This window comes from Leiobunum rupestre, chromosome 2 (genome assembly GCF_980474605.1).
Source record: "Leiobunum rupestre chromosome 2, qqLeiRupe1.1.hap1, whole genome shotgun sequence".
Lineage (NCBI taxonomy): Eukaryota > Metazoa > Arthropoda > Arachnida > Opiliones > Sclerosomatidae > Leiobunum > Leiobunum rupestre.
The window spans coordinates 53,600,168-53,627,189 of NC_143385.1; the positions used below are offsets into that span (position 1 = coordinate 53,600,168).

The window sequence follows — 27,022 nt, forward strand, 5'->3', positions numbered from 1 at the left end:
TTACTCCCTCGTCCAAAGTAGCAATACTTTACTCCCTCGTCCAAAGTAGCCATAATTTACTCTCTCATCCAAAGTAGCAATAATTTACTCCCTCATCCAAGGTAGCAATAATTTACTCTCTCGTCCAAAGTAGCAATAATTTACTCTCTCATCCAAAGTAGCAATAATTTACTCCCTCATTAAAAGTTGCAATAATTTACTCCCTCATCCAAGGTAGCAATAATTTACTCCCTCGTCCAAAGTAGCAATAATTTACTCTCTCATCCAAAGTAGCAATAATTTACTCCCTCATCCGAAGTAGCAATAATTTACTCCCTCGTCCAAAGCAGCAATACTTTACTCCCTCGTCCAAAGTAGCAATAATTTACTCTCTCATCCAAAGTAGCAATAATTTACTCCCTCATCCAAAGTGGCAATAATTTACTCCCTCATCCGAAGTAGCAATAATTTACTCCCTCATCCGAAGCAGCAATAATTTACTCCCTCATCCAAAGTAGTTATAATTTACTACCTCATAACTTCTGTTTGTACTTATTCTAATTTTTATTTACGATTATATTCTTTTGTTGCATACTTATGGACATATATATTAGATACTTCTGGTCATATTTATTACATACTTCTGGTTATATTTATTGCATACTTCTGGTCATATTTGTTGCATACTTCTGGACATATATATTGCATATTTCTGGTCATATTTATTGCATACGTCTGGACATATATATTACATACTTCTGGTCATATTTATTGCATACTTCTGGACATATATATTAGATACTTCTGGTCATATTTATTACATACTTCTGGTTATATTTATTGCATACTTCTGGTCATATTTGTTGCATACTTCTGGACATATATATTGCATATTTCTGGTCATATTTATTGCATACTTCTGGACATATATATTACATACTTCTGGTCATATTTATTGCATACTTCTGGACATATATATTAGATACGTCTGGTCATATTTATTACATACTTCTGGTTATATTTATTGCATACTTCTGGTCATATTTATTGCATATTTCTGGTCATATTTATTGCATACTTCTGGACATATATATTACATACTTCTGGTCATATTTGTTGCATACTTCTGGACATATATATTACATACTTCTGGTCATATTTAATACATACTTCTAGTCATATTTATTGCATACTTCTGGCCATTCAGAGTTTTGACTATAAGCGTTAAACGTTTAACGATTGTTCGCCTTTAGTAGAAAATGTCGTCCCGTCGAGCTACAGCGTTTTGCCAGTGAGTTGCCGAAGCTCGGCAAGAATCAATAAGGGGAAAGCTGTGGCGTCGGCGCAGTCGCGGCAGGTCGCAGAGCGTTGACTAAAATAGATCTGTCCACAATAAAAACTCGCTCATCGCGGCTATTATCGTATCCGTATCGTAGATATTAAGTATTACCCAAATTTAATACAAATTTTCGACCTTAATATATTTAGTCATGGCTATCCATCGCGGGCGAGCTAGCAGCGTTCGAAGACCCTGAAATGTCCCTGATTCGGAGCCAAACAGCGAAGCCTAACTCTACCTAGAGTCTCGCGAACTACGTCTTCAAAAAGCGCGATATTAAATTTAGTCTATTGTCGACGCTTTCATTAATAATTATGAGTGGACATGTCGGTGATTTGTCCGAACAGCAATTAGCCGCTTTGGACGCGGTAGGTTGAAATCGTTTCCGCGATTGCTTGATTGTATATTTCTAGGAGTATCTGGGTTATGATAATTAGAGCGTTGTCTGTACGTATATTTTTAGGCCTAATTTTATTAATAATTTCTATTTTCCATTCTTTGTAATTGAAGCTAAGGAATCGAGTCGACGATATACTAAGACCCAGTCATAATGACTATTTTCTGCTTAAATGGCTCAGGGGTAAGTTCAATCATTCCTATTAATTTTTTTAGTTTTATTTTCTACGGGTAGATTTCTTGTGGTTTTATCTATGATTGAAATTAACGTGATCATTAATTGTTAGTCATATTGTTTTTAGATTGAATAAATTACAATTTCATAAATATTGGGTCAGTTAATTTAAAATTTAATAAATATTACTATTTCATAAATAGTAGGCCAGTGAAATTCAAGCTTCATAATTATTAGGTCACTTTAATTAGGTTTTATAAATATTAGGTCAGTTAAATTCAATAATAAATATTACTGGTTTGTAGACATTGTTTCAATTTAAATTATTTTATCAAATTTATTAATTTACTAAATAATATTTTTTCAATATTATTATGGTTATACACTTCGTAAACCAATTAAAAATGTTTGATTAACAATTTAAACGTTTCTCAGAATTTATTAACGATATTTGGTGTTAATTTTTTGTTAATGATTATTTTAAGAAATCAATGTATGTATAATATATTCTAGTTTAATTTTATTTATAAATTAATAAAAATGTGAATTAACATTGTAGACCTATAATTTGTTATTTTTTAAACGTTTTGATTACTTATTTTATTGTATAATCTAATATATATAGATGTTTTAAATTTATTTTTTTTTAAATATTCCTTGCCTATCTTAAAATAAATAATTTAAAACTTGATTATTTGCGCCATTATAAAGATTAAATCGTTTGAAAAGTAAAAAAAAAAATAATTTAATTTTGCAGCGAGAAATTTCGACGTGGACGCCACGGAAAATATGCTCAGAACGGTAAATTGTCTTTTATCACGAAAGCTGATATTAAGAGAGAGTTTAAGCACGCTACATACGGCGAGAGAATACGTCAAGGGTATCGAGGTTTTATGGAGGCTTTAAGGAAGCCTAACGACTTGTAGCTCCCGGTGAGCTAGTTTTATAAAATGCCTCGAAAAAGCCCGTTATTCTGGACGTTTTCTGTAGACTCGTTTGGAGCTCTGAAGCCCTCTATTAACACCTTTTGCTATGTACTCAGTATTTATAGAACTCGCGGAATTATCATATTTGCCGGCTAATGGGGCGTTAAATCAATGTCTGTCGACCATCCAAAAGAATAGTAAAAATATATTGTAAATCATGACGTCATGAGGTGGGATTTCGATCGAGTTTTAGTTTCGTTTTAGGACTGCATCGTGGCGCCATCAGTTGTTCTTTTTAAAGTTTTTAAATATATTTAAAATGAATTATATCATAAGAACCGTAATAGACAAGGGCTGCGTTCAGTAAATCTCAACAGACTGACCATTGAGAAAACGTTGAGTTTGATTCTTTGCTGTACGATTTTTCCCGTTTCCGGTTTTGACGTCACGATGTTCATCGGTTACTCAACGAAGTCATCGGCTGTAAGAGCAGGTTTTTCCGTTGCTCAACGGTATAGTGACGTCACACAAACGAGGAATTAATTTAATTGACGTTAAACTTAATGAATTTTATTGATAATTTTGTTTTATGCATAAAAATGCGTTCAGCAAGATTCAACGCTCTCAACGAAAATATATTTTTCAGAAAATGGTTTTTTCTCCGTTGAGTCTTACTGAACGCCGCTATAACTTAAAAGTATGACACTGAACGATTTCTGTTAATCTGTCGAACCGGAAATGCATCACTCAATACTAACTTAGTTTGATGGCGATAAATACGATCAAAACGAGATTAGGTTCCAAATCCAAAAACAAAAACCACCTTCTGAAATTTCCAAAGAAATCCTAATTTTTACTTCTGAAAGCGTTTCAATTCTCAATAGCCATCCAAAAGCTGACATCGGCGATTGCTCGATCATCGTTATCTGTCAGTTCCACTTAGGAGCAACAAACACAAGGAGAACGCAACCCGTCAAAAGTCGTGGATTTTCTTGCGTACGTTTTTCATTGGCTAGACGCTTTAGCGCCTGCTGCCGTCGGAAGGGGAAAATTCGAAAATTGTCGTCCCCCCCACCCGTAAAACGTTCAGCGTAAAGGCTCGTGACGCTCGTCCAATGAAATTCGTACACAACCCTTCGTTAGCGTGTTTAAAGGCTAGCTGCGTTCTCCTTGTGTGTAGGTTCCACAGACTATTCAGAAATCCGGGTCAGTTGTCAGTCCTTATACCAAAGACTATATATACGCTTCGCTTACTAGACAGGCTTGTACTATGGCTCAACTTGCATACCGATTGTGGCTCCATCTCGACGCTGGTCAAAAGTTTCCCCTAGCTTGAGCTGTGTTACTAGTGGCGCCTTTAGCCGCGGGTCAAAATATTACCCCAGCTTTTACAGTGCTACAGAGGTGTTAACAGGTTTTTCCTAGGAACACGCCTGTCTAGTGAGCAAAGCGTATATATAGTCTTTGCCTTATACACATTATGATTTAAATGGTCGTTGATGAAATAGCCTGACGTTATATCCAAAACGTATTTATTTCTGCTTCGGGAGTATGACTTCATTGAGCGTTGTTCCCAAACCACCTCGCGCTCTAATAGTAAACTCCGCCCCCTTAAAACAAAATCAAATCAGCTTGGTATCTCAATAGTTCCCTAAAACTACCGTCTTCCGTCGCGATGGAAATGCACGCCTGTGATATTTTTTACATCTTGCTTACATTAAAAATCTAAATAATAAAAGGTTAAATTCGCCGAAAAACTAAGGTTTACTTTACCGCTAGAAACTGAATTGCTGAAATTGTAGTTTTTAAAAGTTAAATGGTGCTTTTCAGGGCTGGGCGCAAAAGGGTCCATTAGAAAGTGATTAGAGGCTTGCCCTGACTAGAGCCAACTGCTGCGAACTTCGACAGCACACTACTTTCCATTGTCAGAAGCTCATCAACAAGTAGGGTTATTAATAGAGACCTGCAGAGTAAATAGTGAGTGTAGGGAGCTGTTGGCTCGCGTGGCATGCGGGGCTTTCCACCACCCTCCTACGCGTTGTAACCCGGCCACCTGAATTAATGGCTTTAAAAGTCGCTTGATGACTTAGGCCTAAGGTGGAGCCTTGGGTATTATCCTAGCTGATTATTACTATTAAATAAAATTCTGCTCGCTGATATAGTGGTAGGTACTAGAGATAAAATTAGGGTTCCGCGTGGTAGTTAAGGCTTGGATAAATAATAGTAGTTCCTACATGGATATATCACTTGAAAAAAAAACCTGAATAGCAAATGGCTTATGCGACAGCAGCGCCGCTTCGGCGAAAATAGCGGATATTTTGCGAAACTCCCGTAACACGTAGCCTTCTACAAGGCAGAACCCGTAACAAACACTTAGGAAATGCACGCGGAACGCTAGAGTGATATATCCAGGTAGGAACTACTATTATTAATCCAAGGTTAAAGGAACTAAATAAAAAATTGTCAGCTAATTACGGGTGGTACAATTTGTTGGAATTGTAACTAGCATCAATCATCCCTCGCGTTAGTGCCACATTATCCCAGGGGCCCACCAAGAGCAGGAACCAAGCAGGGGCTCATGAATAACAAGGAAGAGGGGGTTGTTGAGGGGTTCACTGGCCCAAAGATGCTCAAAGCCTAGGGCCCTGTCATGGGTTAATACGGCACTGCTTAGCGTCTGTTAAACAGGGTGGCACCTAGTTATAAATTTTTGTCAAAAGAGCTCACAATTAAATCAGTTGCCTCGGGTGCAGAAACGTCTCTGCTCGGCTCCTGTTGCTTCGGACTTAATATTTATTGCTAAACTTGCAGAGTTTGAAATGGAGGGAACAGTTTGGCATCGATTCATTATTGGAGGAATTCGAGCCATCAGAGGTAATTTCCATTTTGTCCCGCGATATTAGTTAATCAATTAGCTAGTGTGGTACAGTCGATTGAAAGGGTGTTTGGTGTTGGTCGTTACAGGTGTTGAAGAAGTACTACCCTCAGGGTCTTTTCGGCCACGACAGAGAGGGCTGTCCCATTTGGATCATTCCCTGTGGCAACATCGACCTTAAGGGCATGCTTTATTCCGCCAAAAAAGCCGACATCCTCAAGTACATCGTCCTGGGCCTCGAAAGGGCTGAGGCGGACATGAAGGAACAGTCGGAAAAGGTCAGCTCATTAAATTTAATACGCTAAGTGGTTTCTTTTCGGCTGTTCTGGGGTTTCGGAGAAGGGTAAGAAGAGTAACCCTATAGCGACATTTTACTGCGATTCTGTGGTGGCGAATAGTTCGAGTCTTGGTAACAATTTCTTCACCAAATAGCTGCCTGTGGTCATTTTAGTTGATAAATTCCCTAAAAGGTTTACTTTCTTAACTCCCGATTTTGAGGAAGAGTAGAAAGACTAGCCCTAATACTCTGGAACAAACGAAGAGTTTGTGGCAAAATAAATAAAATAATAGAAAACGGCCACAAAACATGTGCGTTGTACTTTGTAGGATGTGCAGGCTGTACGCACAAAGGTACTTGTAGGTTGTGCAGGCTGTACGCACAAAGGTACTTGTAGGTTGTGCAGGCTGTACGCACAAAGGTACTTGTAGGTTGTGCAGGCTGTACGCACAAAGGTATTTGTAGGTTGTGCAGGCTGTACGCTCAAAGGTACCTGTAGGTTGTGCAGGCTGTACGCACAAAGGTACTTGTAGGTTGTGCAGGCTGTTCGCACAAAGGTACGTCAGAGCTCCTACAAGCTACCCCTACACGTTTTCGGGAGCTGGATTAACCTCTCAACTCGCATCCTGTTTCAGTTAGAGCCATTTCCAGCTAAAATTGTCTGTAGAGACCCGGACGAAGTGGTCAATATCCCCGCTTCCTACATCCTCTATTTCTGTAGTAAATTACAATTGAATTTAAAAATAAAATAATTAATTTATTTTTTTATTAGATTAGATATCTGCTTATCAGTAAAATAGTAATTTACTTAATTAGTAAATTACTTTTCTTTTAAATTATGAAATTATAATTTTATTTATTAGATAATTATTTACTAAACTACTAATTTGAGTAGTTAGTACATTACTTAATTACTAAATTAGTAATTTGATTTACTTGCAAAATTCCAAATTTTTAATTACTTATTTTATTAATCCGTAAAGTAATTTGATTAATTAATAATTTATTTAATTACTAGGTTATTAATTCTCTTAAGTAGTAATTTATTTAATTACTAGATTATTAATTATCGTAAGTAGTAAATTATTTAACTATTAGATTGTTAATTCTCTTAAGTAGTAAACTATTTAATTACTAGATTATTAATTATCTTTAGTAGTAAATTATTTAATTACTAGATTATTAATTATCTTAAGTAGCATATTATTTAATTACTAGATTATTAATTCTCTTAAGAAGTAAAATATTTAATTACTGGATTATTAATTATCTTAAGTAGTAAAATATTTAATTACTAGATTATTAATTATCTTAAGTAGTAAATTATTTAATTACTAGATTATTAATTATCTTAAGTAGTAAACTATTTAATTACTGGATTATTAATTATCTGAGTAGTAAAATTAAATAATTAGTACTTCCTAAATTAGACCATTTACAATTAAAGAATTGTCCGAAATAAAATCCCTAGCTGTAGTAAAACTTTATTATCAACCTGCAAAACAGGGTCTTCGCCCTAGGGCCTCGAAAACCACTAAAGCCTGCATGACCCTTCGGAATTTTATTGCGGCCTGCCTCGGCTGTAAGTTGTCTCTTGAAAGCAATTTTTCTCCGAACTGTCTCTTGGACATAGTTCTCTCCAGAGACACAGTTGGTTGTTTCCCGAGACTAAGTAGTTCCGGAACTCTGAGCGTGTAACATAATTAACCTGCCAGACTTCTCAATTGATTAATAAATAAATTAATGGTGACGTCAAATATATCGAAATAGCGTGTATTAGCAAAAAGAAACGTTATTTGTATTTGGCGATTTTAATGATCGATCTATTTTGTTTTGTGAATATCAGTGGCAGCCTGCTTGGGTACATGTTTTTACGCGAATAACATTAGTAAGACCGGCAGATGAATACTTCTGACGTAAGATATAACTTATATACTTCTGCTTACACTTATTGGTCAGTGGCTAGGTAGTATAACGAGAAAATTGGCAAGGTTACAGTGGTTGTATTTCTGCTTATTGCTAAAATTAGCGAATAAGTAAATTATGTAAAGGGTTAAAAAATCTAAACCCTAAATAAATTTGAAGAAATGAAAAAACTTACAAACAGCTCGTACCGATAGGTCTTCGAGCAAACAAAAAGACGTGAATCTTGGACCAAATAGATCTTCGAGTGAAAAACTTAATTGAATTAAATAAAATAGCCAGAAATTCCAACGGTAGACCGGTTTCGTCCTATTTCGGACTCGTCAGTACCGTGCGGGAAAGAGAGAAACTAAGCCTAAACATTAAAAATTTCAAAACGCGTTGCGTAGCAACGGAAAGCCGAATATCTGGAGAGTGGTGGATAATTGACGGATTTTGAAATGACGTTTTAGCGCGCGACACAGCCTTCTTTGCGTGCTTTTTTGACCATAACATGTAGAGGTATTTTCACGCGCAAAATGAATTTTAAAAGCCGTCAATTATACGAAATGCAAAGTGGTTCCTTTTAACTTAGATATGCCAAGGTTATTTACATGTATTTAACTAATTATATTTCTGATTTGTCATTTCTTCGCGTAGCTTGGCAAAGTCGTAGAAACCAACACGTGTATCTTCGACATGGAAAATTTCAGTATGAAAACAGTAGCCTGGAAACCAGGTAACAATCCAGTTGATAAATTATTTGAGTACGCCGTAGATTTTTCATAAGAATGATTTTTATAAAACCGTGAAACCACATTTGTACTATAGGTACGGAAGATCATTTTAAGCGAGTAAATAATTAATAAATATTTAAATTTCAAGAAATTTATAATTAAGTAAATTAAAAATTTATAATTAAGTAAATTAAAAATTTATAATTAAGTAAATTAAAAATTTAAAATTAAGTAAATTAAAAATTAAGTAAATTAAAAATTTCTAATTAAGTAAATTAAAAATTTCTAATTAAATAAATTAAAAATTTCTAATTAAATAAATTAAAAATTTCTAATTAAATAAATTAAAAATTTCTAATTAAGTAAATTTAAAATTTATAATTAAGTAAATTTAAAATTTATAATTAAGTAAATTAAAAATTTCTAATTAAGTAAATTAAATTTAAATTTCAAGAAATTACTAATTAAGTAATTTAAATATTTAAATTTCAAGAAATTACTAATTAAGTAATTTAAATATTTAAATTTCAAGAAATTACTAATTAAATTAAATTAAAATTTCAAGAAATTACTAATTAAGTAAATTAAATATTTAAATTTCAAGAAATTTCTAATGAAGTAAATTAAATATTTAAATTTCAAAAAATTTCTAATTAAATAAATTAAATACATAAATTTCAAGAAATTACTAATGAAGTAAATTAAATATTTAAATTTCAAGAAATTTCTAATTAAATAAATTAAATATATAAATTTCAAGAAATTAATAATTAAGTAAATTAAATATTTAAATTTCAAGAAATTACTAATTAAATAAATTAAATACATAAATTTCAAGAAATTACTAATTAAGTAAATTAAATATTTAAATTTCAAGAAATTTCTAATGAAGTAAATTAAATATTTAAATTTCAAGAAATTTCTAATGAAGTAAATTAAATATTTAAATTTCAAGAAATTAATAATGAAGTAAATTAAATATTTAAATTTCAAGAAATTAATAATGAAGTAAATTAAATATTTAAATTTCAAGAAATTTCTAATTAAATAAATTAAATATATAAATTTCAAGAAATTAATAATTAAGTAAATTAAATATATACATTTCAAGAAATTACTAATTAAATAAATTAAATACATAATTTCAAGAAATTACTAATTAAGTAAATTAAATATTTAAATTTCAAAAAATTTCTAAATAAATAAATTAAATACATAAATTTCAAGAAATTACTAATGAAGTAAATTAAATATTTAAATTTCAAGAAATTAATAATTAAGTAAATTAAATATTTAAATTTCAAGAAATTACTAATTAAGTAGATTAAATATTTAAATTTCAAGAAATTAATAATTAAGTAAATTAAATATTTAAATTTCAAGAAATTACCAATTAAGTAAATTAGACTTCAAAGTTTACAGTAAATTATTATTTTACTAATAATGTAGCTAACTAATCTATTAAGTAAATTAACCATTTTATTTTTAAATACAATACTTATTTATTAAATCTCTCTATTATAAATAACTTTTTGCAAATATGGAAGGTGTCACGCTTTTATCAAAAAGTGAAGTATTTTAGCTAGATGAAATTAAGGCAATGTTCTTCTGTGGCAGCTCTGGATTTACTTATCAACATTCTGAAAATATACGAAGCCAACTACCCGGAGACGCTGAAGAAAGCGTTTGTCATCAATGGTAAATATCGCATTCGAAATATTAATATTCATAAGACATTGTTCGCGGAAGTCAGTGGGTGAATAAGTGGTTCCCTTAATTATCTGGTGAAGACTCACTTCCCCTACGTCATAACTTCGTCTTGGTATAGTGGGGATGAACAGATGATAGTGGGGTGTTAGAACTTTCGCCTCGCAGCAAGAGGAGCCGGGTTGGATCGCAACTTGTGGCACTGGGTGAAAACTTGGAACCACTCCTTCCGCGTTGAGTTTGCAAGTTCTCTCCCCACTGGTTAAAGGGGTTTTCTCCCAAGTTCTTCAGGTTCCCCTTTCCATAATAACTTGTAGAGGTTAACGTTAATAGTTAGTTGGCACGCGTGGTATGAAGGGCTAGCCACCGCCCTTCTACGCATTGTAACCCGGCCACCGGTTTAAACTTATAAGTCGCTATATGACTTGGGCCTTTGGTGGTGCCTTGGGTATTAGCCTAGTTGATTATTAGATGACCTTATGACGTACGGGAAGTGAATCTTCACCAGATTTGGAATGGAAAATATTACCCAACTGACTATGGTCATTTGTAGTGTGTGGTAATTGTGGACTTCGAAACCACTTCACAATTTCGGTGCACCTATTAGGTAATGAGCGAGTAACCTAGAGCGATTACAGACTGATTACGGACGATTATGGAGTGAATAAATGTTGAAATTGAAGTGAGAGGGAGACTATCGTAATCATGTCCGCCATAGTGTGCACCGATTAATCAGTCACATCAGCTCATTGTTCACGAGCTATTAAAAGCGGATTTTTCACTTTCCTCAAAATATTTAATGTTGATTATGTTCAGGGGCGCAAGGCCCCTCCCTAGAATTTTGCTGGGAGGGGCAACTAATGTTATTGCCCCCTCCAACCTTTGGTCAGTTGAAATCTTCAAAAGGCTCAATTTATCATTTTAAAAGCATATACAGTTTAAAGAACCTCAACTGTGTTTAAATTTTAGTCTTTTCCCACCAATTTACATAGTAGTAACAAGTACACATGCATTCGGAGAAGCTACACTCCATTAAAAATTAAAAACCATTCTCCAGACCCCTTTTCGTTTATCTTTGCCCCCTCCAACTTCTAGAACGTTCCTACGCCCCTGATTATGTTTTTTTAATAACTGACATCATCATTATAACTAATTATTATGTTGGGTTTTCAAATGCTATTACTGTTGGCCAAAGGTCGGACACTTGGGCATCCTTGCAACAGACCAATCCCTTCCCAAAGCGCGGTCTCCATGGACAAAAAGCTGTTTTTACAGACAAGACCCTGTCTCGAAATATTATACGAAGCAAGGCCAAAGTTAAACTTAACCATTTAATAGGTGTTTCAAATTTCACGAGTCATTTAGGGTTACATTTCTTTGAATGGAATCTCGATTTAAGTACCTGTAAATACTACCCTGTTTAGGCGTTCTCGCTACACGTTCTATTCACGACCGAAAACTATCGTTACGCCCTCTTTTGTTTTCCGTCGAAAACAATATTAGTATTTAGCAGGCAGTAGCGTAAAAACGTTTTATGGTAGTCAATGCACGCTATTCCCATTTCCTGCAATTGGCGGATTTTGGAAGCCGATGAATAGAATTGGGGAAGCAGTTGATATTTTAACAGGGTTTCCGTGTACTTTTCGTTCTTTTGCATCAAAAGATGCTTGACAAAACTGTTCTGCAATGACTGGACAACTGGATTGCCGTAAATGTTTTGTTGTTAAATAAATAAATTAGAGTAAATTCATATAAACCCTGTTAAAAAATATTGTCTGCTTAGTAATAATAATAATAAACAACTAGACTTGTACCCAAGGCACCACCTTAGACCCAAGTCATCTAGCGACTTTTAATGCCTTTAAACAGGTGGCCGGGTTACAATGCGTAGGAGGGTGGTGACAAGCCCTTCATGCCACACGAGCCAACAGCTCCCTACACTTACTATTACCGTTAACCTCAACAAGTTTTTAAGGAAGGAGAAACCGAAGAACTCAGGGGAAAACTCCTTAAACCAGTGGGGAGAGAACTTGCAAACTCTACGAAGGAGTGGTTCCTAGTTTTCACCCAATTCAATTCATCAGCTTCCAAAATCCGCCACTTGGAGGAAATTGGAATAACGTCCATTACGCGTATTAGCAGAAGTAAATGAACCGAAGTTATCAGATTACTATACTCCCCATGTTGGAAGCGTTTTCCTTATGAAGTTACATTTTTCCCTCGAATTTTAAATTTTGCACGCTTCTAGACTGAAATTTTTTTTTTGGTATTAATGAAACCATTATGTATACATATAAATAGCTATACCGACAATTCCCAAGTGCAATTTATCGCGTCAAAAGACGGGGATGGAAATTATATTTTATTTGACTCGATTTTCTCATCATTTTCTTAAGGAAAACGCCCTCCGATTCTGATCGCTATTTCGATAACCTCAGTTCATTTATGTCTGGTATTATTAAAAGCAACATCAGACGCAAAAGTGTGCTAGATCGTTATATTTTCTACTGAGAGCTGAAGTTGCCGCGATGCAAAAAGAGAGTCTAGGAGAGGGCGGAAAGAATAGGTAATCAAAATTTTAATTTTCGCCACACCAGCGCCACTACGTGTGGAATTTTAGGATGTATCTTTATACGCGACTAAAGCTAGGCTAATACCCCCAAAGCACCACCTTAGGCCTAAGTCATCAAGCGACTTTTGAAGTCTTTAATTCAGGTAGCCGGGTTACAATGCGTAGGAGTCACCAAAGATAATATAGGATTCGAAATCACTAACTAACGCGTTGTCAATAGCGTTTACACACTTTCTGCCGGAACTCCGAAAAAAATAGCTCCATCGTTACCACGGTAACCAACTATAGCAACCGGTGAAGGCAGATTTTTCGGAGGTCACGTGCAGGAAGTGGGTAATCGCTTCGCTAGATTAGAATCTAGGGTAGGAAGTTCTATAGTATCTTTACAAACTAAATCTCTAATGTAATTTATTTTGTGACTACATAGCTCCAAAAGTGTACCCAGTCTTCTACGCCATGATCAAACCTTTTCTCGGAGAGGAGACGAAGAAGAAAATTCACATCTACAGCAAAGGTCAGTTTCAACTATTACAAAGACTGTCTGCGTACGTTACGAATAACCTCGAAAAGAACGGATATGATCGACCCGAAAAAGTTCATTCTTTGAGGGGTATTCTTCTCGCTATTCCTAGATTGCTCGTGGTTGTTGGTGGTTTTAATTGCCACGTGAACGAGTGTCGTGACATGACCAGTTACACCCATGGTGGCCATGTGATTATTTGCATCCCAGGATCACGTATTATTTTGCCTGTTCATCCGTTACGCGCAATAATATCAGGGTGGCCATTTTAAACCTATATTTTTTATATATAATAATAAATATTTATTTTAAGTAATGGGAATTTTAACTCAAATTAGTTAGCCTAGTTGGCGCTGCCGCACAATTACGATAAAAGAGGGAGAGTTTATGGAAAGGAAGTAAGATTCGCTAGTCACACCCCCTAATGTTGTATTACCCTGGCTGGGCTTAGCTACGACGTATGACCTCCTAATGTTGTACAAACCAGGCTAACCTTAGCTACGATGTACAACCTCCCAATGTTGTATAGCCTTGGCTGAGCTTAGCTACGACGTACCTGTATGACCTCCTAATGTTGTACAACCCAGGCTGGCCTTAGCTACGATGTACAACCCAGGCTGGCCTTAGCTACGATGTACAACCTGCCAATGTTGTATAGCCTTGTCTGAGCTTAGCTACGACGTACCTGTATGACTTCCTAATTTTTTACAACCCTGGCTGGCCTTAGCTACCATGTACAGCCTCCCAATGTTGTATAGCCTTGGCTGAGCTTAGCTACGACGTACCTGTATGACCTCCTAATGTTGCGAAGCAACAACTAAATGTATTAAACTTAGTTTCCACTAACGCCCGTAATGATGTATTTTGCTTAATGCGCGTGAAAACGTTTGTACGTCCAAAAGTTGAGTAACGCGCCATTACGCGCGCTAGTGGAAAGTAAGCATTATGCTTACTTTCCACTAGTACTCGTAACGGCGCGTCACTCAATTTGGGGACGTGCAAACGTTTTAATGGGAATACAGAAACACATTATTACCGGCCTTGTGGAAATTAAGCTTTTGGGCTGACTAAGATTTATTGCGATAGTGAAAACGCCGTTAAGCTTAAGTGCGTTAAGCCCTTACAACACCCCAAAGTTGAGTTAAGCGCTGTTTCGCGCATTAGGCCTAATGCCTAATTTCCACTCAACTTTTACACGTAGAAAAGTTTTAACGTGGGTAAAGAGAAATATATAAGCGCGCTAATGGAAACTAAGCGAATTCTATATTTTGCGTCGACATTCGCCGTCACGGAACTTTTGCTCTAGTTAAAACTAGCCCTTAAGTCTAACGTTTAGTTAAGTTAGTTTCCACTAGCAGGCGTAATGACGTGTTTCTTAACTTCGGAACGTACAAACGATTAAACACGAGTAAAGAACATTTCAATAACAACACTGGTGGAAACTATCACTTGGTTTCCACTAGCGCACGTCATAACGTATTTTTCTTTAAGCACACCAAAACGTTTGTACGTCCCAAAATTGAATGACTCGCCGTTTCACGCGCTAGTGAAACCAAGGCGAAGATTTTTCACGTCGATTCTCGATTTAGCGTAATTTTTCCTTTATGAAAAGCAGCCTTTAACCTCTCTGATATCACTGTAACAGGAACTTGGAAAGGGCCCATTTTGGAGGACATTGACCCAAACGAACTTCCGCAGCATTGGGGAGGAAACTTAGTAGACGAAGTTGACGGAAATCCCCATTGTTCTTCGAAGGTTGGTATCTCGTTTTCGGAAATTTCACGTATACTGGAGCTCCATCTAAAAATTCCCTTTTTGCGAGCTCTAGCGGGCTTCTTTATCCACCTTTCAGACCCTATTAGAGATTTTCAGCAACCCATTTCTAGGCGTAAACGTGAACGTCTACGTCTCTTCCCGACGTTTGGGTAAAAATTTGTTTCAGCAAAAATTGTTGCAAATTTTTTACGTCTAGCGAAGTGAAATACGGCGCCATCTATGTTTCAAATAGGATACTGATAAAGCCACGTTGCCACATGCACCAGCTTACATATTTCTAATTTAGAAACAAGTCGGCCCAGGCCGTATTATTAGTTCCACATCAGTGTATTCGAGTGGACAAACATATACACCCTTAGTAGACACAGGTAGGCAAACTAATACAAAAGCTAATGAGGCTACGTGATTTATTATCGTTTGATAAATAAATTGCCACCCTAAGTTAAAGAGTGGATGCCGCCCACCATCAGCTGACCCGGGTGGGCAAACTAATAAAAAATCTGTTGGGCCCATGTGATTTCCTATTGTTTGATATAAAATTCACCATCCTATGTTAAAGAGTGGCCACCGCCCACCCTCATGAAATCAACTTTTTTTCCGGTAACTCTCCCTTTAAGGGGGTTGGTCGGAGGGGTTAAAGAGTTCTATCGAATGAGACCAACGGGTTTTTTTTCGGTCACTCTCCTTTATTTATTACTTCTGATCATACACGGTTTCGATAAGAAAGTGCCACACTTATTTTTACTTCTGACCATACACGGTTTCCATAAGAAAGTGCCACACTTATTTATTACCTCTGACCATACACGGTTTCCATAAGAAAGTGCCACACTTATTATCCCCAGTCCGACCCGCAGACCGCACCGTCAGCGGGGCCTCGCGATTCAGGGGCGAGGGAGAAAATTGTCGGGTGAAAAAGCCTATGTGATACGAAAAGAGAACGGAACATGGTTGTCCGCAAACCCCAGTCCGACCCGCAGACTGCACCGTCAGCGGGGCGTCGCGATTCAGGGACGAGGGAGAAAATTGTCGGGCGAAAAAGCCTATGTGATACGAAAAGAGAACGGAACATGGTTGTTCGCAAATCCCCAGTCCAACCCGCAGACTGCACCGTCAGCGGGGCGTCGCGATTCAGGGACGAGGGAGAAAATTGTCGGGCGAAAAAGCCTATGTGATACGAAAAGAAAACGGAACATGGTTGTCCGCAAATCCCCAGTCTGACCCGCAGACCGCACCGCCAGCGGGGCCTCGCAATTCAGGGGCGAGGGAGAAAATTGACGGGCGAAAAAGCCTATGTGATACGAAAAGGGAACGGAACATGGTTGTCCGCAAATCCCCAGTCTGACCCGCAGACCGCACCGCCAGCGGGGCCTCGCAATTCAGGGGCGAGGGAGAAAATTGTCGGGCGAAAAAGCCTATGTGATACGAAAAGGGAACGGAATATGGTTGTCCGCAAATCCCCAGTCTGACCCGCAGACCGCACCGCCAGCGGGGCGTCGCGATTCAGGGACGAGGGAGAAAATTGTCGGGCGAAAAAGCCTATGTGATACGAAAAGGGAACGGAATATGGTTGTCCGCAAATCCTCAGTCCGATCCGCAGACTGCACCGTCAGCGGGGCGTCGCGATTCAGGGACGAGGGAGAAAATTGTCGGGCGAAAAAGCCTATGTGATACGAAAAGAGAACGGAACATGGTTGTCCGCAAATCCCCAGTCCAACCCGCAGACTGCACCGTCAGCGGGGCGTCGCGATTCAGGGGCGAGGGAGAAAATTGTTGGGTGAAAAAGCCTATGTGATACGAAAAGAGAACGGAACATGGTTGTTCGCAAATCCCCAGTCCAACCCGCAGACTGCACCGTCAGCGGGGCGTCGCGATTCAGGGGCGAGGGAGAAAATTGTCGGGTGAAAAAGCCTATGTGATACGAAAAGAGAACGTAACATGGTTGTCCGCAAATCCCCAGTCTGACCCGCAGACCGCACCGTCAGCGGGGCGTCGCGATTCAGGGGCGAGGGAGAAAATTGTCGGGTGAAAAAGCCTATGTGATACGAAAAGAGAACGGAACATGGTTGTTCGCAAATCCCCAGTCCAACCCGCAGACTGCACCGTCAGCGGGGCGTCGCGATTCAGGGGCGAGGGAGAAAATTGTCGGGTGAAAAAGCCTATGTGATACGAAAAGAGAACGGAACATGGTTGTTCGCAAATCCCCAGTCCAACCCGCAGACTGCACCGTCAGCGGGGCGTCGCGATTCAGGGGCGAGGGAGAAAATTGTCGGGTGAAAAAGCCTATGTGATACGAAAAGAGAACGTAACATGGTTGTCCGCAAATCCCCAGTCTGACCCGCAGACCGCACCGTCAGCGGGGCGTCGCGGTTCAGGGGCGAGGGAGAAAATTGTCGGGCGATTAAGCCTATGTGATACGAAAAGAGAACGGAACGTGGTTGTCCGCAAATCCCCAGTCCAACCCGCAGACTGCACCGTCAGCGGGGCGTCGCGATTCAGGGGCGAGGGAGAAAATTGTCGGGTGAAAAAGCCTATGTGATACGAAAAGAGAACGGAACATGGTTGTTCGCAAATCCCCAGTCCAACCCGCAGACTGCACCGTCAGCGGGGCGTCGCGATTCAGGGGCGAGGGAGAAAATTGTCGGGTGAAAAAGCCTATGTGATACGAAAAGAGAACGGAACATGGTTGTTCGCAAATCCCCAGTCCAACCCGCAGACTGCACCGTCAGCGGGGCGTCGCGATTCAGGGGCGAGGGAGAAAATTGTCGGGTGAAAAAGCCTATGTGATACGAAAAGAGAACGGAACATGGTTGTTCGCAAATCCCCAGTCCAACCCGCAGACTGCACCGTCAGCGGGGCGTCGCGATTCAGGGGCGAGGGAGAAAATTGTCGGGTGAAAAAGCCTATGTGATACGAAAAGAGAACGGAACATGGTTGTCCGCAAATCCCCAGTCTGACCCGAAGACCGCACCGTCAGCGGGGCGTCGCGATTCAGGGGCGAGGGAGAAAATTGTCGGGCGAAAAAGCCTATGTGATACGAAAAGAGAACGGAACATGGTTGTTCGCAAATCCCCAGTCCAACCCGCAGACTGCACCGTCAGCGGGGCGTCGCGATTCAGGGGCGAGGGAGAAAATTGTCGGGTGAAAAAGCCTATGTGATACGAAAAGAGAACGGAACATGGTTGTCCGCAAATCCCCATTCTGACCCGCAGACCGCACCGCCAGCGGGGCCTCGCAATTCAGGGGCGAGGGAGAAAATTGACGGGTGAAAAAGCCTATGTGAAACGAAAAGAGAACGGAATATGGTTGTCCGCAAATCCTCAGTCCGATCCGCAGACTGCACCGTCAGCGGGGCCTCGCAATTCAGGGGCGAGGGAGAAAATTGACGGGTGAAAAAGCCTATGTGAAACGAAAAGAGAACGGAATATGGTTGTCCGCAAATCCCCAGTCCAACCCGCAGACTGCACCGTCAGCGGGGCGTCGCGATTCAGGGGCGAGGGAGAAAATTGTCGGGTGAAAAAGCCTATGTGAAACGAAAAGAGAACGGAATATGGTTGTCCGCAAATCCCCAGTCCAACCCGCAGACTGCACCGTCAGCGGGGCGTCGCGATTCAGGGGCGAGGGAGAAAATTGTCGGGTGAAAAAGCCTATGTGAAACGAAAAGAGAACGGAATATGGTTGTCCGCAAATCCCCAGTCCAACCCGCAGACTGCACCGTCAGCGGGGCGTCGCGATTCAGGGGCGAGGGAGAAAATTGTCGGGTGAAAAAGCCTATGTGAAACGAAAAGAGAACGGAACATGGTTGTCCGCAAATCCTCAGTCCGATCCGCAGACTGCACCGTCAGCGGGGCGTCGCGATTCAGGGGCGAGGGAGAAAATTGTCGGGTGAAAAAGCCTATGTGAAACGAAAAGAGAACGGAATATGGTTGTCCGCAAATCCCCAGTCCAACCCGCAGACTGCACCGTCAGCGGGGCGTCGCGATTCAGGGGCGAGGGAGAAAATTGTCGGGTGAAAAAGCCTATGTGAAACGAAAAGAGAACGGAATATGGTTGTCCGCAAATCCCCAGTCCAACCCGCAGACTGCACCGTCAGCGGGGCCTCGCGATTCAGGGGCGAGGGCCGAAAAGGTCTTCTCTCCTGCCTTTACGGGCACTACTAGTTAACAATCTACTTGTCCCGCTTTTGAGTAAACGCAAAATTTCGTCCCGCCCCCACTGGAAGAAAAACACTGTTCAAGGGTAAAATTTCAAGCGAATATATTTAGAAGACGGCGTGGCTTGGTTGGGAGGCCGTGGGGTTTTTGGAGATTACGCGGCCAGGCTAGCAATATAAATTATATTAATAAATTATTTTTCGCAGCTCCATCTACCGTGTCGTCGCTTTTCCACAACAAACACACAAACACACAAACAAACAACAACACACAAACAAACAACAACACTTAACGACAATCCGTCTATAGCAATAGTCCCACTTCGATATATATATCTCGATGTGGAACTAAAAAAGTGACACTTTACATTTTGTTGGCAATACGACGACCTAACTAGTTAAAAAATGGCTTTTGTTGTTAGTTTCACTCGTCGTCTGCTTTTTCAAATGGGGGATTCTTGTGTTCCCGACGTTCCCAACGATAGATAAATTAACGCCTAGAAATTAGTTGCTGAAACTCTCTAATAAGGCATTCAATGTAAAAGGAATTTTGTAATTTTGTCAAAGATTCAATTTTTCAAAAAAGAGTGTTTCTTAACAAAACGGATAATATATGTGTAAATATCTTTACTGAGACTAAAATAACTCGATCGGCTCTTTTTCGTAATACTAAACCAAAAGGACTCGTTTTACTGTTTTTAGAACTTTTTTGTTCGTCATGTACATCACTACTTTATTTTATTGAAGTATTTCGTTGAGAAAAGGGGGGTCCGGGGTCGGGGGCCCATTTATTTGGTTTGCCTACCGTCGCGAAAATTCCTGGCGCCGCCACTGACGTTTGGACTATTTCATCCTTAAAATATGTGGTTTATCAATATGCGGTGTAATCGAATTTATATACACGGTTAGCTTCGATTCGAGATGCTGTGTACACATTGGCAATTTAGCGGGATCAAGCCTTTCTATAAAGTCATTACGCTTCACAGCGTGCTGGGAGACCGAATTTGTGGCCAAAAATCCACAGCGTATCTACCTATAAAATTTATACATATTTGGCTTTGTTTTGGTCAAAAATATACGTTTGCAGACGATAGCTCCCGCTGGTGGCTGCTTCACCTACAGGTGGCGCTACATGTTCGTGCTTCTGATATATTATAAGCCTATCAAACGTTGATTTTTACACGAAGTTTGGTTTATTTTGGACTTAAAAAACCTTTGCAAAAATGGCGATTTAGGTGGAAAACAACTGAAATTTGGGCATTTCTGTCAATTTTAACCCTAAATATCTCAAAATGGCGTGCGAATGCGCAGCTACAAATGTCATAGAAACAATTTGCGGTATTTTGTCAGTATATTTTGAAAGTTTCAGCTTGGTAACTCGTGGAACTTTTTAAGCAATTCATTTTTAAAGTAACGAGTAAACTACCTGAAAATGGCAGGGGTTTTCCATAAATAATAATTGCAAATGAACCAAAAAATACAAACGAAAATAATAAAATCATTTATTCTTTTTAATATAATTCTAAATTATCCAGAACATTTAAGTTATCCTGATCTGATTGTGTAATAATTAATAAATAAATTCGTAAATAAAGACAAGCTGGTTTGTTAATCAGGTGGTCTAAGCAGGTATGTTAGTACACGCCAATTAGTATTGTTAATCAGGTCAGGTAGTGAGGTTAGGTTGTCAGAAAAGTACCGAGAAAACTATTAGAATAATAAAAAGCACAGTGAACACACGTTGGGAACGGGATACGCTAGAAATCCTTTCATTGTAAGCTTTGATTTGAAATTCGCGTTCTAAATCACAGAAAAACAACATCGAATTTTGATATATATCTCTATCTTTGCGGGTCTCTAGCTGCCGAAATACGGAGTTTTGGCCGTTGAGCCCAGCAACACATTGGTTCATGATGTTCAGAAGTACAACATATCCAAATTTCAGAAAAATTGGCCGGAAGCCATTTTCTATAGAGTCGTGTGCTTGGTCCTTTCGGTTTATAAGCCTAATTTGATCTTGAATTTGTTTTTAAATTGAAATATTAGTATATTAAAAATATTTAGAATTTCGTTAAGCTCATCTGCTAGGTTTAATCCTTTTAGAAATATTGTACAAATATCTCCCCGAGAAACGGTACGTTTATTAAACGCCATCTTCTTCGGCACGTTTCAAAATGCTGGTCTACTTTACGGTTAATCATTGATTTCAATCTTAAGCCAATTTTCATTCGATTGAGTTTTTAAAAGACGAAAGCAATAAAATAATAAAACAAACAATCCAAATGTTTTCCGACGCTTGTGTAAAAAAATTTAGCTGATGACCCCTGCCATTTTCAGGTAGTTTACTCGTTACTTTAAAAATGAATTGTTTAAAAGTTCCACGAGTTACCAAGCTGAAACTTTCGAAATGTACTGACAAAATACCGCAAAATGCTTCTATACCATTTGTAGCTGCGCATTCGCGCGACATTTTGAGATATTTAGGGTTAAAGTTGACAGAAATGGCCAAATTTCAGTTGTTTTCCACCTAAATTGCCATTTTTGCAAGGGTTTATTAAGTCCAAATAAAACCAAACTTCGTGTAAAAATCAACGTTTGATAGGTTTATGATATATCAAAAGCACTGACATGTAGCGCCACCTGTAGGTGAAGTAGCTTCCAGCTGGCGCTATCGTCTCCAAATGTATATTTTTGACATCATCTCTCCAAAACAAAGCCAAATATGTATAAATGTTATAGGTAGATACGCTGTGGATTTTTGGCCACAAATTCGGTCTCCCAGCAAACTGTGCGCTTGCCGAACCTGTTTTACTGTCACGAGATACGTAGCAGTTCAGTTCAATTTTGAATGTTTGATCTTTATAGAAAGGGCGACTCGTTGAATTTTAATTCATGTCTTGACAGTCTTTTTCAACTTATTAAAATGTTCCACGCGCTCTTCAATATTTTAGCGTAAAAGGCGAAATCGCTCGAGCCCGTTTACGCTAAAATATCAAGACCAATGAGGTAGAATAAATAGAGATCCAAACAAATCTGGGATTCACGGGACACGTTTTATTTGAGTAGGAGAATTAGGCTTAAGTTTGAACTTTATCCAATCGTGTTGGCGCCATCTGTTTGTATAAGCAGACACTTTTGCAACATATATTAAGATTTAGTTTTCCAATAACACGATAGATGGCGCCAACACGATTTGATTAAGTTAATTTACTAGGCCTAACTCTGCAACTCAACAAATACTGTCCCGCGAAACAATAAGTCCTGGAAGGCCAATTTGGATCTCTGTTTATTCTACCTCATTGATCAAAACGCGTTTGGAACTTTTTAACAAGTTGAATAAGACAAAGAGTTTATGCTAGCGTCTATTGGCTATCATAGTGAAACGTCACTTCTACGTCACGAGTGACGCGCCTGATACATCTAAACAAGAAGACCAATGTTACTTTTTAGCTAGGAGCAACAAACACAACACCCTACACAAAGAGAACGCAATCCGTCAAAAGTCGTGGATGTTCTTGTGTACGTTTTTCATTGGCTAGACGCTTTAGCGCCTGCTGCCGTCGGAAGGGGAACATTCGGAAATTGTCTTCCCCTCCACCCGTAAAACCTTCAGCGTAAAGGCTCGTGACGCTCGTCCAATGAAATTCGTACACAGCCCTTCGTTAGCGTGTTTAAAGGCTAGCTGCGTTCTCCTTGTGTTTGTTGCTCCTAGCTTTTTAGAAAGGCCTATTGAGCGTCCAGCCTGTAAAGGTACACGTTTCATTTTAATGAGCTACATGTATACTTATATCGTAAGATATATCTTATAAACTCCTGGTTTTATTGATATAATTGACCTGTATTTTAAAATGTGACAAATTGTGTTCGGGGTGGTGTTATAGATTTGCATGGGAGGTCCAGTTCCGTGTTCGTATTACATGGCACCCAGTCGTAGGCTGTCGTCCGACCAGGATCTGCAGACCACGACGGTAGACAAGAAGGGGGTCTTCACGGTCAAGCTGAATATTGACCAGCCGGGCTCCACCATCAGCTGGACCTTCCAGACGGAAAACTACGACATCGGCTTCGGGGTCTCCTTCAAGGCCGACCCATCCATGGACGATGCCGAAGACGCCCGCTCGACGCCCACCACGGAAGAAAAGCTCCTGCCCATCGAGAGGGTCAATTGTCAATTGGTCCCCGAGGACGGAAGCCTCGTTTGCCCTAAAACCGGACAGTGTAAGGTCACGTTTTATTTTATACCGTTAAGCTATTTATACAGGGTGTTTCAAAAGGTGATGCAAAAATTTTATGCCTGTTTTTTCCCATTTTCCTACGATCAGTTAAAAGAGCGCCAGAGAGCCTACTAGCCCCTGGAAGTAGGCTGCAACAAGCGCAAAACTTAACAGCAGGGACTTAAATACTGTTTAAGTTTACTTTTTTTTACGCTGGTTACCCCGATTTGTTTACAAAGTCCTTTTTTTACCTATAACACGAACCCAAACCTTAATGTTCGCATTTCCCTGCTGCTTGGTTTTGCGCTTGGCCATAGACATCGGTCATTTGAAAGACTGAATGTATGTTTGACTACATTACTAAATAAATGAAGAGATAAAATAAGATTAAAAGTAATATTTGCACCTTTAAGGCTTTAACTGTTAAGAGCTCTCAACAGTTTTTTCAGCTCGGAGAACTGTTTTTGTTATAATTACCAGAGCTGTGGTTAGCCGAGAACGTGGGGGGTAACAATGGCAGCCAGAGATAAAACGCTAATAATTTCTACGTCTGCCTATAAAACGTTCGGTATATTTGGGACTAATTAATTTTATTTCTCGTTATTTTTTTAATCGTTATAATCAACGTGAATGTTAAATGTTAAGAAAGTGTTCAAATTCTTATTGTTAAAACTACGAAAACATTCTTGCTTGGATAGCGATAATTTTTTTCTTATTATTGGGAAAGTTAAGAAATCTTAGTATTCTTCCAAGATTCGGTGACGCACGATGGATTTAATATGGGAAAATATCGCAAATTAGTTCGATAAGAATATTTTTAGTAAGCATTCGGTAGTATTGTCCAAACACGTATTTTCTCTTCGCGTAACCTACGCTACTCTATTTTAATCGGAAACAAAACTTGGTCTTTAGATACGCTGATCTTCGACAACAGCTTCAGTTGGTGCCGGAGTAAGAAATTAATGTACGAAGTGCAAGTAACACCACCGGACACAAATGGCAAGACGACGGAAGGCGTGGACCTATTGTAAAGTTCTCCCATCGAGCCCATCATCGCCAGCCACCAATGTCATTCCAACTACAACCAACAAACACTCCAAAGAAACGTTACTTGAGTTTACAAACGTTTTTATAACAAAAACCGCGTAATGTTAAGTGCTTTTTCCTTCAAACCGACGTAATGTTCTTTGCCTTTCGTTTCTCTATATTTCTTAAGGACTTAAAATTATATTTTCTGAAAACTTGATTTTAGAAGTTACGATGTTTTCAAACTCATGTAACGAAATTTATTTCAGCGAAACTCATTTCTTTAAACTATTCATTGTGACTCATGAAAGTCATTGTCTTTTAACGCAGTACCTAAATTCACCCGCAAGCATTTAAAGCTGTTAATTATATTAATTTTAATCCAAAAATAACGGAACTGCGCTTGAGGTGCTTGTAGGGTGACTGTTAAATGTATCGTCAAATCTCTACCTCCTTAGCGCAAAAATGTAGCAACTCAATTCTTGAATAGGCTATAGTTAAAAAGTTATTAAGGTAAATTTCGTTATTAACGCTTTTTCAACAGTTATCATATTTTATTTAAATGCCTCGTGAAATCGCTACCTCTGTAGTGCTAAAATGTAGCATCTACAAAGTCATAAAAACCGAATTATGTATTTGGTTATTTCCTTGTTTTCGAGAGTTACCATACTTTGAAACTCAAGTTTTCGTGATAAAATATAAAAAACTTGAATATGCATTTTTTTTTCTATAAAGTTGTTTGAAAACCCAATAACTTGGAGTTAGAATAATTTAACACCGAGATTAATTGTAATTTTATTATTAAACAGTACTGAAATTAACATAATTTCTGTAGATTCAACATGTTTAAATTTTTATTAATTTTTTTAAAATAAAAGCGTTTTCTTATCTAAGAATAATTTTTCAAAAATCAGAGTTGCCATACTTTTGATATCGGAGAGTGATTTGCTAAAAAATAGAATTTACTGTGTATCAACATTATTTGAAATAGGAAATCCGGGTTTTACTGGTTTGGGTTGCAAATGTTTCCTATTAGAAGTAAATGAACTTAAGTATAGTCGATAATTTCTCTTTCAAACTCCATTTTTCTTATCGGCGCCATCTGATGGTGTATGGAAAATGATTTAATTAAAAAAAGTGGGTTTCTTATGGGAAAAATAAAAGTTCGTTTACTTTTGATATTACTTTTCCTGGGTGTCTTGATTATAGCGAGTCTTAGCGCCTCTAATTTGGCATTTATAACGGTCTCCGAATTTTAAAATTGTTTACCTCTATTCGACCCCTTGGATTCGAAAGTAATTTGCTTGACGTCACTGAAACAGTCTACATTATCTGAAGCTTCTAAGCCAAAATTTATCATGTTGTTTCACGGAGAATAATCAATAATAATAATATTTCGGCCTTTTTTTATCGCAAATACCAGAAGTATATAACATCTATTTGATAAAAAAGTATCCATCTTCATATATTGCTAATGTTAATCTCCTGAAACTTGTTTTTTCGTGTTTCTTCTGCTTTTGTGTGAAAAATGTTAACCTTTGTATCGTTACGCACTGTAATTTTTACATTTTATGTCATTTAAACGGATTACACTTCAAAACAGTAAATGTTAAAACAGGATGCGATGTACGCATCCGCTATTGGGCGATGAATTCCCACCCTTGGAGCATCCAATTAGAGCCTGCGAAGGAGCACGTTTTACGGCACAGGTTGATACTTCTTTGGAAGCCATATATTATATACTTCTGGTAATACGGGTCTCTAAGGGAGCACGAACTAAATCGAAAACTCATCCGTTAACACACTCTACGACTGGTTTTTAACGTAACTAGCGCCAATCATGCTTAGCTTCTGTTATACCTAGTGGCAAATATGTGAAATTCGTTGATGATAGTTCATATTTCCTTTAATTTAATTTCTGAGTGAGACAATTGTTAAATAACAATAAAATGTAGGCTTATAGGCTTCGTGCGTAGTTTAAATTTTGGTCATAAGTATCGCCGCCTATCGACTGAGTTTTAAATTGAATATATGAAAGCTGTCTGTTCGTTTAAAAATATCTCGGAAAGTTAAACCGAAAAACGTAGAAATTCAAAAGTTATCTGCTATTTCTTCACATATTTAGTTGACAGATATTAAGGCAGATGGCGCTATATTTCCTAAGCTCGAAGCCTATAGTAGTGAGACTACTTCCCTGAACCGTCGCTTCCAAAATCAGTGAAATATGGCATAAATATTTCGATAACTTGAAATGAAATACAATCACTTTCATCATATGTAACATAATTACTCATAAGTATGCCTCTGTATAACATTCCCATTGAAAAAAATTCAATGAGACCTTGTTTCACGCGGAATATACATTAAGCGGACCCAAAAATTCAAAAATGCTTATAATCCTTGCGCTATTGTAAAGGTTTCCATGGAAATGAAATCATGTGATCGCGA

At 38.2% G+C, this 27,022-nt stretch overlaps 1 protein-coding gene across 1 annotated transcript; it reads left to right on the top strand.

Annotated features, from left to right (window-relative positions):
- Positions 1–1,327: 1,327 nt before the first annotated feature.
- On the top strand, positions 1,328–25,280 carry LOC149958388 (SEC14-like protein 2). The gene is made up of 11 exons (XM_090164946.1): positions 1,328–1,686; positions 1,829–1,898; positions 2,647–2,690; positions 5,627–5,689; positions 5,780–5,968; positions 8,530–8,608; positions 10,224–10,304; positions 13,313–13,399; positions 15,051–15,160; positions 23,216–23,552; positions 24,461–25,280. Exons 1-11 carry the CDS (start codon positions 1,633–1,635, stop codon positions 24,577–24,579), a joined length of 1,233 nt encoding a protein of 410 aa, XP_090021072.1. The 5' UTR covers positions 1,328–1,632; the 3' UTR covers positions 24,580–25,280.
- Positions 25,281–27,022: the final 1,742 nt, after the last annotated feature.